The sequence below is a fragment of the Panulirus ornatus genome, chromosome 1 (genome assembly GCF_036320965.1).
Source record: "Panulirus ornatus isolate Po-2019 chromosome 1, ASM3632096v1, whole genome shotgun sequence".
NCBI lineage: Eukaryota > Metazoa > Arthropoda > Malacostraca > Decapoda > Palinuridae > Panulirus > Panulirus ornatus.
Window position 1 is genome coordinate 72,942,396 of NC_092224.1, and position 13,595 is coordinate 72,955,990.

The window sequence follows — 13,595 nt, forward strand, 5'->3', positions numbered from 1 at the left end:
ATTGTGTATCATGTTTTACAAATGCAGTGTATCATGGCAAATATCTCACATGCTGCCCGGACACTGCCAGAATGTTTATGCTGCTGATACCCATGTGGAACTATTTCTTTAAAGATGTCTGTTGTACTCCTGGACTTAATTTTTTCTAAGGTATATACTCCCCCAAAGCATCTTTCAAGTTCTTCTCCAAGTGAAGATTCCCCTGCAAAAAAGCTTAAGATGTTACCACAAAAGATTAAGTAGGGGGTATTGAGAAGACTTAAAAAAAAACTGAAATGGCCTCAACACTTGACAGGGCATACAACTTGAACAAGTCAGGCATACACATCATCAGTAAGAAAGCAGAAAAAATTATTAGTGCAATTGAATAGTCCACTGCATTCTCAGCCAAGATTAAGATATGAGCAAGGAACCTGGTTTTAGAAAGAAAAAGTTAGCTGTATGGATCAGGGACTAGAATTAAAAGCCAGTACCTCTAAACTCTGGCATATTTGTGAGAAAGTACTGAAGCTGCCAAGGCACTGAAGCAATGTAGATGAGACCACAGTGAATCTTCAGTTGATAAGCCCTTTTTAGCATTTAGGGGATAGTTTGACCAATTAAGGAAGCATCATACTGTTACTAAGTGGAGCTACCAGTGCTGACTGTGCTGCTGCAACTAAGTTTCCTCGGGAGTGTAAGGAGGCTATGGAGATGGCTCAGGAATACACACCACATTAAGTATTTGTTTCTTATGAAACTGTTAACATTGGCAGTGTATGCCAACTAGAACATACATTTTCATGGAGGTGAAGGTTGGTCTAGGCTTTAAGGCTGTAGAGGATGAGCTAATATTTTTAAGTGGCATTTCTTTGGGTTATTTTAAGAGCAAGCTATTACTCGTGCATCATTCCTAGAAACTCCAGGCTTTAAAGGATCTCAGCCACAATATATATTCTTTGGAGAGCATTTGAAATGCCCAACTTTGTGAAGATTAGTTTGTGAACTTTTTTCACATAAGTGAAGCTGCACTTCCATAGCTCTAATTTCACTTTCAAGGCCCTTAGGCCTTGATAATTAGAGGTAGCTAGTAACAAAAGAATTTACTTACATTTTTTATGCTTTTGAGAAACATTTTAGGACAGATGCTATACTTTTTGCTTTTGGAATATGCTTTGATGTTCAAAATCTAAAGCATTCTGCATCAACCAGTCAGGACTAATCAGAAAAAAATGTCTGATCTTGTCCTGACCAATCACAGATAAGTAGCACTTCCTACTGCTTCATATCCTGTGTCTGGCTCTTTTATTCATTTTAGCACTGCTGATGATTCCAGTCTGATCAAGACTATCATAGTACAGTGGCTGATAAACGTTTGCCATGGTCATGTTGAAATGAGTTTTTGCTGTCAAATTGACTGTTGGAAATTCAATAATGTTCTCGTTTACTGTTCCTTCTGAAGAATGTTTGAAGTTCCACTTAATCAAACTTGTGGAAAGCTGTGGAGTTTATTAGTATTGCTTTTTATTTTAGTTTTAAGGGTATGAGTACATGTTCTTTAGCTGTAGCTGAATACATGTGGCCTGTTATAATATCTAGAAAAAGGTAGCTTGCAAGTGTTGACAATGAAAATCTAATCACATTGTCAAGAAAGTCTTAATACGTAAGTCAAGAAAAAGTCTTAATACTCATTGGTATTATTGATATGCTGGTCTCTTTATATATGCAAAGATGAGTTTGCCATCTATAGTAGTGTTAGAACTCTTTATCTTGGAAAAAGTATCTCCATTTTAAATACTGAAATATCATGGAACTCCTGTAGCACTTAGGAAACCAGTCATGTCCTTTGGGCAGCACTGTAGGTTAAGGAGCGTGGTAATGTTGTGTACATGTCTGAAAGAGGTGAGTGCAGGATAGTATAGGAATAAGTGATCAGTGTCTTCGGTATGGAAGTTGCATCTTGGGCCTGAGAAAAATTGTGGTATGTTGAATTGTGTTTTTAATGTTGTAGAAATGGGAGGTGTCCAGAAAATTGATGAAGGGTAAAAAACACATGTCTAGTGAGTGTAGTTTTGGATATGGGTATGTCTACTGGGGAGATGTGCAAGAGAGTTAGGGGTGTTGTTGTTTCATGCTTGTCAGGTCATTTTAATGTGTATATTTTTGTCATTTTTGCATAATTTGGGTTTGCTGAAGTGAGGCAGGAGTAAATTGCGTATTTCTGCTTAGGGATTGGTGTTTAGTTATGGAGTGGTTTTGATGAGAAAGGTCTAGTGCTTTTGCAAAGAATATGGTGCTGAGCATATTGTAGTGGTGTTATATTAGGAGAATCTTTGTTTCAATGTGTATGTGATAAGTGCTAGCATTTGTTAGATAGCCAGTGATTGTTTTGAGTACTTGTGTGGTTCTGAGTTTTTGCTGTTTACAGCTTTGATGAATTTGTTTTTGACTATGGATGATCAGGCAAATGATGTGTAGTTTAGAGTGATGATTGTTTTTGGAGGATACTGAAGGATTTTTTCTTTCTTGTCCAAATCTGGTATTAGTAAATTTTTTGAGGACATTAAGCTTTTTGTCTTTGTATCGATGTCTGTGTTGTGGGAAGAGAATGTCGTGTGTGTTGTATGTGAAGGTCAGCATGGTTAGTTTTGTTGACTGGGTGTGGTTAACCATTAAGGGTTATGGGAAGGTACAAATAGTATTTTGTCTGTCAGGGGTTAAAAGGATGATGGTAGATGTATTATGTTCTGATGCATATATTCTGTTTAGGTTGAGTTAGATTTCATAATGCTCGTAAAGTGTTGTATGTTTGTTGTAGGCTTTAGAAGTGCCAGAGTGCATGATGTGATTATGAGGTCTTCTACATATAAGAGAACTTTTACATTGTGGTATGTGGGATGTGATTGAAAGTCATGTCGGATGAGATTAAAGAGTATTGGAGAAAGAACCACTCCATTGTAGAGCTTGAGGATTGTAGGGGTGAAATTATTGTGATTGAATCTAGCTTTGCAACCATCTATGAAGCTGATTGACCAATTTTTAACATTATTGTGGTGGGTGGTGTCAAGTATATTTTGTATCAGGGTGTGTCAGGGAATGATGTCAAATACTTTTTTTTATATCTTTTGCCACAAAGACTGTGCAGAATGGTTGCTATGGGTGGTTGAATCCATCCAGTGAGTGAGAGATTATGTTATTTTTTATTAGACTTTGTTGCTGTCTCCTGCATTAGTGAGGGAGCGCAAGGAAACAGATGAAAGAATGGCCCAACCCACCCACATACACATGTATATACATACACGCCCACACACACACATATACATACCTATACATTTCAATGTATACATACATGTACATACACAGACATATACGTATACACACATGTACATATTCATACTTGCTGCCTTTATTCATTCCTGTTGCCACCCCGCCACACATGTGAGAGAGATGTTTTGGCTTATTCTATTTTGATCAATTTTTCAAGTTGTTTGTATAACAAAACCAGATATCTAAATGTATGTTTATGTAAATGCAAGCAGTTTGCTCTTGCTTCACCCATGTTTCAAGTGAGGCTGTTGGATCTTGATTAAATGAATATGTTTATATGGCATTGACCTGAATGCAGAAAATTGTATTCATGATGTTGATTGATGGATAATGTACTACTTTAGTTGCATAGTTGTTTGATTATATATTTCAGTCATGTTAAGTAACAGTTTGAAGAGTTTGTAAGAGAGTGTTTCTTTTTCCAGTGTTCAACCCATGTGCAAGTAACCCATGTGACTCGGATGCCATGTGTCTTATTTCTGGGCCAAAGAATTACTCGTGCATTTGTCCAGATGGCATGACTAAGGATACTGTGGCAGGTGGGTAAATGACATGTAATTTTTGTGATTTTGAATGTTTGTAACTTATGTACCTTCCGGGGGTGCAGTGCCATCTTGACCTACCAGACATGAAATAATAACAAATAGGCTCATGCACCTAAATATGATAACTAGAATTGGCCCACTCATCATCAGTGACTAAAGTAGAGCAGGAATGCTAGACATGTTTTTAACAAATATACTTATTGGGACAGCGTAAACTTCTGCTTCTAAACACAAGACTCATTAACATTGGCAAAGGAGTGATTTTTTTTTTTTTTTGTGTGTGTGTGTATTGAAGATTCCAGTTATTGACAAAAGTCTTCATCATGACCAGCCCTTAATTGAAATATAAAGAGATACTGAAGAAAGAATAAGAGAAATAAGGAGAGAAGAGGAAAATTACCTCAATGTTAAAAGAAGTGGAGAAAATAAAGCCCTGCAGGTTAGTGGTTGAAGGGAAACAAACATCACGATAGCCCAACCTTACTTTGCCATTGACCACGTGGTAATCATGTGATGCAGTGGCGTGCGAAGGACTACATGGCTTATAATCACCTGGTGTACATTACAGAAAGTAGAGTAATATCCACAGAAGAGGGGAAAAAGCAACACCACTGTAAGTTGATCAGTTTATGAAGTTGGATTGAGAGAGTTGATAAGATGGATTGATTTGGAGTTAACTTTGTCATGTAAGTATTTTGTTAGAAGTTCCCAAGATATGATAGCAGTCGTTCTCATAAGGGCATATCACCCATTTATATAATCAGAACATCTGTTCAAAGTAGAGGAGTTCGTATCATGTGAACAGGCATACCAGTTTCTTAGAGACAGACTTACCTATTGAGTAATGTTAGATTTCCGAGATAGATTTGGTGTAAAGTTGATACTAAATTGTTTATTGTGTTAGAGTGATGGATCTATAGAATCACCAAAATAGGTAGAAAGATTTTAAAACATTAGATAGAGAAGTGGAAAGATATTAGGGTTTAGAGGTTTTAAACTGAACTACTTTGCATCTGCTTCACTGAGAATCCTTTCTAAATCTGAGTTTATACGAGTAGGTTTATAAGGCTAGATTTAGATCGAGTAAAGGAAAATGGAGTGCATTTGAAAAAATGAAGGAATGTAGTGTTGAGTCATCAGAGTATCTCACCTCATGAATTCCAGGCTGATGAGCAGAGATAGATAGTGAGATTAGAAATTCATAATGAAATGGGAGTTGAGGAGAGATGTGAAGACTTTGGAAAGATTGACAAAGATGATATATGTGTCAGGTGGAGGGAATGAGAAGTGGGAGACTAAATTGGAGGTGGAAAGATGGAGTGAAAAAGATTTTAAGCGATCTGGGCCTGAACATGCAGGAGGGTGAAAGGTGTGCAAGGAATAGAGTGAATTGGAACGATGTGGTATAACAGGGTCGACGTGCTGTCAATGGATTGAACCAGGGCATGTGAAGCATCTGGGGTAAACCATGGAAAGTTTTGTGGGCCCTGGATGTGGAAAGGGAGCTGTGGTTTCAGTGCATTATACATGACAGTTAGAGACTAAGTGTGAACAAATGTGGCCTTTGTTGTCTTTTCCTAGTGCTACCTCGCGCACATGCGGGGAGGGGATTGTCATTTCATGTGTGGTAGGGTTGCAACAAAGACCACATTCGTTCACACTCAGTCTCTTGCTGTCATGAGTAATGCACCAAAACAACAGCTACCTTTCCACATCCAGGCCCCGCAAAACTTTCCATGGTTTACCCCAGACACTTTACATTCCCTGGTTCAATCCATCGACAGCACGTCGACCCCGTTATACCACATCGTTCCAATTCACTCTGTTCCTTGCACACCTTTGACCCTCCTGCATGTTTAGGGCCCAATCGCTTAAAATCTGTTTCACTCCATCCTTCCACCTTCAGTTTGGTCTCCCACTTCTCCTTGTTCCCTCCACCTCTGACACATATATCCTTTGAGCATTTGGTGCCTGAACATACAAGAGGGTGAGGTGTGAAAGGAATAGAGTGAATAGGAATTATGTGGTATACTGGGGCCGACGTGCTATCACTAGACTAAACCAGGGCATGTGAAGCATCTGGCGTAAACCACGGAAAGATCTGTAGGGCCTGGATGTGGATAGTGAGCTGTGGTTTCGGTCCATTACACATGACAGCTAGAGACTGGGCGTGAACAAATGTGGCCCTTTTTGTTTGTTTTCCTGGTACTACCTCGCTGAAGCGGGGATAGCAATGCTGTTTCCTTTGGGACAGGGTAGCACCAGGATTGGATGAAGGCAAGCATGACTATGTACATGTTTATATATGTACATGTATGTGTATGTATATGTATGTATATGTATATTTACGCATATGTTGATATGTATATGTGCATGTACGGGCATTTATGTGTATGTATGTGTATATGAGTGGATGGGCCATTCTTTCTTCGTCTGTTTCCTGACATTATTAACACAGGAAACACTGTTTATGTATAATGATAATAATAATAATCATAATGATGATAATGATAATGATAATATTATTATTATTATTATTGTTTTGCTTTGTCGCTGACTCCCATGTTTGCGAGGTAGCGCAAGGAAACAGACGAAAGAAATGGCCCAACCCACCCCCATACACATGTATATACATACATGTCCACACACTCAAATATACATACCTATACATCTCAATGTACACATATATATACACACACAGACATATACATATATACACATGTACATAATTCATACTGTCTGCCTTTATTTATTCCCATCACCACCTCGCCACACATGGAATAACATCCCCCTCCCCCCTCATGTGTGCGAGGTAGCGCTAGGAAAAGACAACAAAGGCCCCATTCGTTCACACTCACTCTCTAGCTGTCATGTAATAATGCCCGAAACCACAGCTCCCTTTCCACATCCAGGCCCCACAGAACTTTCCATGGTTTACCCCAGATGCTTTAAATGCCCTGATTCAATCCACTGACAGCACGTCGACCCCGGTATACCACATCGATCCAATTCACTCTATTCCTTGCCCGCCTTTCACCCTCCTGCATGTTCAGGCCCCGATCACTCAAAATCTTTTTCACTCCATCTTTCCACCTCCAATTTGGTCTCCCACTTCTCCTCGTTCCCTCCACCTCCGACACATATGTCCTCTTGGTCAATCTTTCCTCACTCATTCTCTCCATGTGCCCAAACCATTTCAAAACACCCTCTTCTGCTCTCTCAACCACGCTCTTTTTATTTCCACACATCTCTCTTACCCTTACATTACTTACTCGATCAAACCACCTCATACCACATATTGTCCTCAAACATCTCATTTCCAGCACATCCACCCTCCTGCGCACAACTCTATCCATAGCCCACGCCTCGCAACCATACAACATTGTTGGAACCACTATTCCTTCAAACATACCCATTTTTGCTTTCCGAGATCATGTTCTCGACTTCCAAACATTCTTCTAGGCTCCCAGGATTTTCGCCCCCTCCCCCACCCTATGATTCACTTCCGCTTCCATGGTTCCATCCGCTGCCAGATCCACTCCCAGATATCTAAAACACTTCACTTCCTCCAGTTTTTCTCCATTCAAACTTACCTCCCAATTGACTTGACCCTCAACCCTACTGTACCTAATAACCTTGCTCTTATTCACATTTACTCTTAACTTTCTTCTTTCACACACTTTACCAAACTCAGTCACCAGCTTCTGTAGTTTCTCACATGAATCAGCCACCAGTGCTGTATCATCAGCGAACAACAACTGACTCACTTCCCAAGCTCTCTCATCCCCAACAGACTGCATACTTGCCCCTCTTTCCAAAACTCTTGCATTCACCTCCCCAACAACCCCATCCATAAACAAATTAAACAACCATGGAGACATCACACACCCCTGCCGCAAACCTACATTCACTGAGAACCAATAACTTTCCTCTCTTCCTACATGTACATATGCCTTACATCCTCGATAAAAACTTTTCACTGCTTCTAACAACTTGCCTCCCACACCATATATTCTTAGTACCTTCCACAGAGCATCTCTATCAACTCTATCATATGCCTTCTCCAGATCCATAAATGCTACATACAAATCCATTTGCTTTTTTAAGTATTTCTCACATACATTCTTCAAAGCAAACACCTGATCCACACATCCTCTACCACTTCTGAAACCACACTGCTCTTCCCCAATCTGATGCTCTCTACATGCCTTCATCCTCTCAATCAATACCCTCCCATATAATTTCCCAGGAATACTTAACAGCTTGCTTCATCAGACAGCAGTGTATTTAGGTTTTAGGCTAATTTGTGGTGGTAGCTAAGAGAAAACAAAATTGATGCAAGGTCATGTATAAACAGGCTGTAAATGTTCACTTATTCTTTTTGTAGGAGTCTGTAATGAGTGTTATATGCATTACTCATAGTTTTCTCATGTTTCTTTTCTGCCTCAAAAGAGAAGAATCTTGCAGATTATGAATGGTTATTACTCACATCTAACAATGGACATACCATTTTTCAGGAGTGGTGAAATGTCATAATCAGCCAGCAAAGGAAAATAGTTGTCCATTGTTTTGTAACAAAGGAGAATGTGTTCAGACATCAGATGGTCCTCGCTGCCAGTGTCACCCCAAGTACCATGGTCAAAATTGTGAAAAATACAGGTGGGAATCTGAATTACGTTTACAATGCATTGAAATATATATTCATAGATATACTAATTGAATTTTAGAGAGAATAAAAAGATGTTTTGGAAGGAGGTAAATAAAGTGCGTAAGACATGAGAACAAATGGGAACACCAGTGAAGGAGGCTAATGGGGCAGTAATAACAAGTAGTGGTGATGTGAGAAGGAGATGGAGTGAGTATTTTGAATGTTTGTTGAATGTGTTAGATGATAGAGTGGCAGATATAGGGTGTTTTGGTCAAGGTGATGTGCGAAGTCAGAAGGTTAGGGAGAATGATTTGGTAAACAGAGAAGAGATAGTGAAAGCTTTGCGGAAGATGAAAGCCGACAAGGCAGCAGGTTTGGATGGTATTGCAGTGGAATTTATTGAAAAAGGGGGTGACTGTATTGTTGACTGGTTGGTAAGGTTATTTAATGAATGTATGACTCATGGTGAGGTGCCTGAGGACTGGTGAGATGCTTGCATAGTGCCATTGTACAAAGGCAAAGGAGATAAGAGTGAGTGCTCAAATTACAGAGGTATAAGTTTGTTGAGTATTCCTGGGAAACTGTATGTGAGGGTATTGATTGAGAGGGTGAAGGCATGTACAGAGCATCAGATTGGGGAAGAGCAGTGTGATTTCAGAAGTGGTAGAGGATGTGTGGATCAGGTGTTTGCTTTGAAGAATGTATGTGAGAAATACTTAAAAAAGCAAATGGATTTGTATGTAGCATTTATGGATCTGGAGAAGGCATATGATAGAGTTGATAGAGATGCTCTGTGGAAGGTACTAAGAATATATGGTGTGGGAGGCAAGTTGTTAGAAGCAGTGAAAAGTTTTTATCGAGGATGTAAGGCATGTGTACGTGTAGGAAGAGAGGAAAGTGATTGGTTCTCAGTGAATGTTGGTCTGTGGTAGGAGTGCATGATGTCTCCATGGTTGTTTAATTTGTTTATGGATGGGGTTGTTAGGGAGGTGAATGCAAGAGTTTTGGAAAGAGGGGCAAGTATGCAGTCTGTTTTGGTTGAGAGAGCTTGGGAAGTGAGTCAGTTGTTGTTCGCTGATGATACAGCACTAGTGGCTGATTGATGTGAGAAACTGCAGAAAACTGGTGACTGAGTTTGGTAAAGTGTGTGAAAGAAGAAAGCTGAGAGTAAATGTGAATAAGAGCAAGGATATTAGGTACAGCAGGGTTGAGGGACAAGTCAACTGGGAGGTAAATTTGAATGGAGAAAAACTGGAGGAAGTGAAATGTTTTAGATATCTGGGAGTGGATTTGACAGCGGATGGAACCATGGAAGCAGAAGTGAATCATGGGGTGGGGGAGAGGGCGAAAGTTCTGGAAGCGTTGAAAATGTGTGGAAGACGTGAACATTATCTTTTAAAGCAAAAATGGATACGTTTGAAGGAATAGTGGTTCCAACAATGATATATGGTTGCAAGGCGTAGGCTATGGATAGAGTTGTGTGGAGGAGGATGGATGTGCTGGAAATGAGGTGTTTGAGGACAATATGTGGTGTAAGGTGGTTTGATCGAGTAAGTAATGAAAGGGTAACAGAGATGTGTGGTAATAGAAGGAGTGTGGTTGAGAGAGCAGAAGAGGGTTTTTTGAAATGGTTTGGTCACATGGAGAGAATGAGTGAGGAAAGATTGACCAAGAGGATATATGTGTCAGAGGTGGAGGGAGCGAGAAGTGGGGTTGAAAATTTTAGTCAGTGATATACATACACTTATCATTATGTGTTTACTTCTACTTTATATCATCAATAATCATCCTCCCATATATATCCTTAGAGTGCTGCATGCTGTAATTCTCCAGTATTTCAGGAACCGTAGGCAATTAAAATAGATTAAAGATATTCATTATTCAGTCTTTGTTTTTCAGGTGCTCTGGCTATTGCAGAAATAATGGTTATTGCAGCATTGACCTAAAGAGTGAGAACACAACAGGTGTACCTTCCTTAAAATGCTTTTGTGGACCTAAGTGGACAGGAGAGCGATGTGAAACTCCACTAAAGATATGTGATAACTTTTGCCAAAATGGTGGAGTGTGCAACACTGATGAAAATTCAACCTACTGCATTTGTCCAAGAAAATTCACTGGTAAGATTATTTTTGTAATAAGTTACTGCATTTATCCTTCAAGGAAGGAATGTACTAGTTTTCCTTATTTTTCCTGTGCCTTTTGTTTATATTCTTAATATGTTTTAACTTCATATTTTTCAGACCATAGCCTGAACACTTTTTCATTGAAAGCCACCTAACATAGTATGCTGGTACTTTATTTGATAAAAAGGTATGTTTCATATCAAAATGGCATCACTTTGATATTCCTTATATTTTGCTGAATAATGATGATTTTTTTAAGCCTAGTATATTGCTGTGGATACTTTTGGTTAAAACTCTTGTACAGGTTTAATCTTACGATATAATTCCCTAGAAATTCAGGCACTTGATAGAAAATGTTTCTTCCTCTTGTTGGAAAGGATCTACACATAAAGGGGACAGTCCACTTGAGATTAACAAAGCTAAAGGAACCTTGTAACCAGAGAAACTGAGTTTCCTTTCTTGTCAGATTATTGTCGTGGAGCTCATTCAGGGGTATCAAAAGAGTGAGTCTCATGGGAAAACAGAAGGAAATTTATGTGAGTAGAATAACTTGACCCTGGGGATATACTTTATTAAAGGCCTTGCTAATCAAGATTCTGTGCAAGTATGAGCTATGACTATATCTTATTTGCCAGAAAACCCCATTCCTGAGGGAATGGGTAAATGTCTGCAACATATATAAGAATTCATGAAGTTGTTGAATAGTGTGAAATAATATTTCTTGCATAGCAGAGCTCATAAACTCATTTAAACTGTCTTCAGTTGGTAAGCTTTTCATTTGTCCTTCAATTAGATCATGACTATGAATTCATCGTGGCATAATGGGATATTCACCTTCCTGAGAGAACAAAGTGTTTAAATAATGGTTCTCATGTTTCCAGCAAAGCTTACACTTGAGGAATGCTTTGTCCATCACCTTTGCCCACCATCATCCATCTGTTGTCCAGCCATTTCTCCAGCTGTCATCCATCTGTTGTCCATCTATCAATCATCACAAGTCTCACTTTTACCTTACCCTAATCAGATACAAGAATACCCTGCAGAACTGTGGTTCATAGAGTAATGTTCTGTGATAGCAGCATTTGAGAATAAGGATATAACTTCATAGATCATCAAGGCTTCACAGTAATGACAGATTTGAAGAGCATTCATATATATTTGTAATATTCTTTTCCATTGATAATGAAGTAATTAAGGATATTCTAAGGTTTAGAGGTTTAATGCCTTTTATAATGATAAAACAAAATAACATTTGATTCTTACCACATTCAAGCCTTTCAGTATAATCACCTTATAAGGAACACCAAGATTTCATATTCTTAATGTGCTTTATAAGTGAGATTTACCCTACTTGAATCCCTTAGAATATATAATAAAATGGCTACATATACAAACACAGGTATTACGTACTGAAATTTGGAAAACTTGGCAAGCTATTTACCCCACACCCACCCGACTCCACCACCACCTACCTCTATCTGTCATTACCAGCTTTCATAGTATCATTAGATATTTTCTGACTTGATAATGAAATAGGAACAGTTGTTGAATCAGAGTCCAGTTCACATCTTGATAGTGTAGTTTACTGATGATAAGCTGTTTCAGGTATAATCCATACATGGGAAATAGATTGGTATAATTTTTGGTTAGGAATGTTTGAGTTATTCATACAGTGACATTCTGCTAGAATGACAGATCTACAGTACTTATAAAGCTTGAGACATATGTTTCCCAATCAGATGAAGTGAAAAAGAATGTTGTTATGGAACTGCTTAGCCAGTAACTTATCTTAAGTCATAGCCTGAAGAGAGTTAAACCAGCATCTACATTATACTTTAAGAAAAGATGATCTGCTGTTTCAAGAAATAGTGGTAGATGGATTTTTCAGACATACATAAATGGGAAGCAGAGCCATAGGGAAGAAGAGCATAGTGATGTCTGTATTATATAATCCTCCAAGGAATTGTAATGGTCAGGAACAAATATACAATGACAACAATGAAGGATCAGACAGGATGGTACATGGAGAAGTGAAATGCTCACGTTTTAGAGATGGGGATTTCGATTGTAAAGAGATAAACAGGGAATTTGGATTCTCAAGATGATAAAGAGTCATGGTGACAAGTTTTTAGAGTGTATATAGATATAGGAAAATTTCTTATACATATTACAGTGAATGTCGATCTGTGGCATGGGAGTATGATGTCCCCATGGTTGTTTGATTTGTTTGTGGATGGGGTGGTTACGGAGGTTAATGCAAGATTTTTGGAGCGAGGGACGAGTGAGCAGTCTCTTGGGGATGAGAAGGCCTGGGAAGTGAATCAGTTGTTGTTCACCGATGATACAGCTCTTGTGGCTGATTCGAGTGTGAAACTGCAGAAGTTGGTGACTGAGTTTGGAAAAGTATGTGAAAGGAGAAAGTTGAGAGTAAATGTGAATAAGAGCATGGTTATTAGGTTTAGTAGGGTTGAGGGACAAGTTGTTTGGGATGTAAGTTTGAATGGAGAAAAATTGGAGGAAGTGTTCTGGATATCTGGGAGTGGATTTAGCAGCAAATGGAACCTTGGAAGCAGAAGTGATTCATAGGGTGGAGGAAGGGGGGAAGTTTCTATGAGTGATGAAGAATGTATGGAAGGAGAGAACATTATCTCGGAGAGCAAATTTGGGTATGTTTGAAGGAATAGTAGTTCCCACAATGTTATATGATTGTGAGGCTTGCGCTATAGATGGGGTTGAGCGGAGGAGGGTGGATATGTTTGAATGTTTGAGGACAATATGTGGTGTGAGGTCATTTGATCGAGTAGGTAATGAAAGGGTGAGAGAGATGTGTGGAATTGAAGTATGTGGTTGAAAGAGTAGAAGAGGGTGTAGTGAAATGGTTTGGACATATGGAGAGAATGAGTGAGGAAAGATTGACAAAGAGGATATATGTGTCAGAGGTAGAGGAAACAAGGAGAAGCAGGAGACCAAATT

The 13,595-nt window shown here is 38.9% G+C and overlaps 1 protein-coding gene across 1 annotated transcript in view; it reads left to right on the plus strand.

Annotated features, from left to right (window-relative positions):
• The window catches only part of LRP1 (LDL receptor protein 1), a 1,167,923-nt gene that overhangs the window by 1,021,316 nt on the left and 133,012 nt on the right, over window positions 1-13,595 (plus strand). Inside the window, exons 66-68 of the mRNA XM_071663699.1 lie at window positions 3,732-3,845; window positions 8,369-8,510; window positions 10,399-10,616. Of these exons, the coding sequence (XP_071519800.1) occupies window positions 3,732-3,845; window positions 8,369-8,510; window positions 10,399-10,616 (474 nt within the window). The remainder of the gene's footprint in view (window positions 1-3,731; window positions 3,846-8,368; window positions 8,511-10,398; window positions 10,617-13,595) is intronic.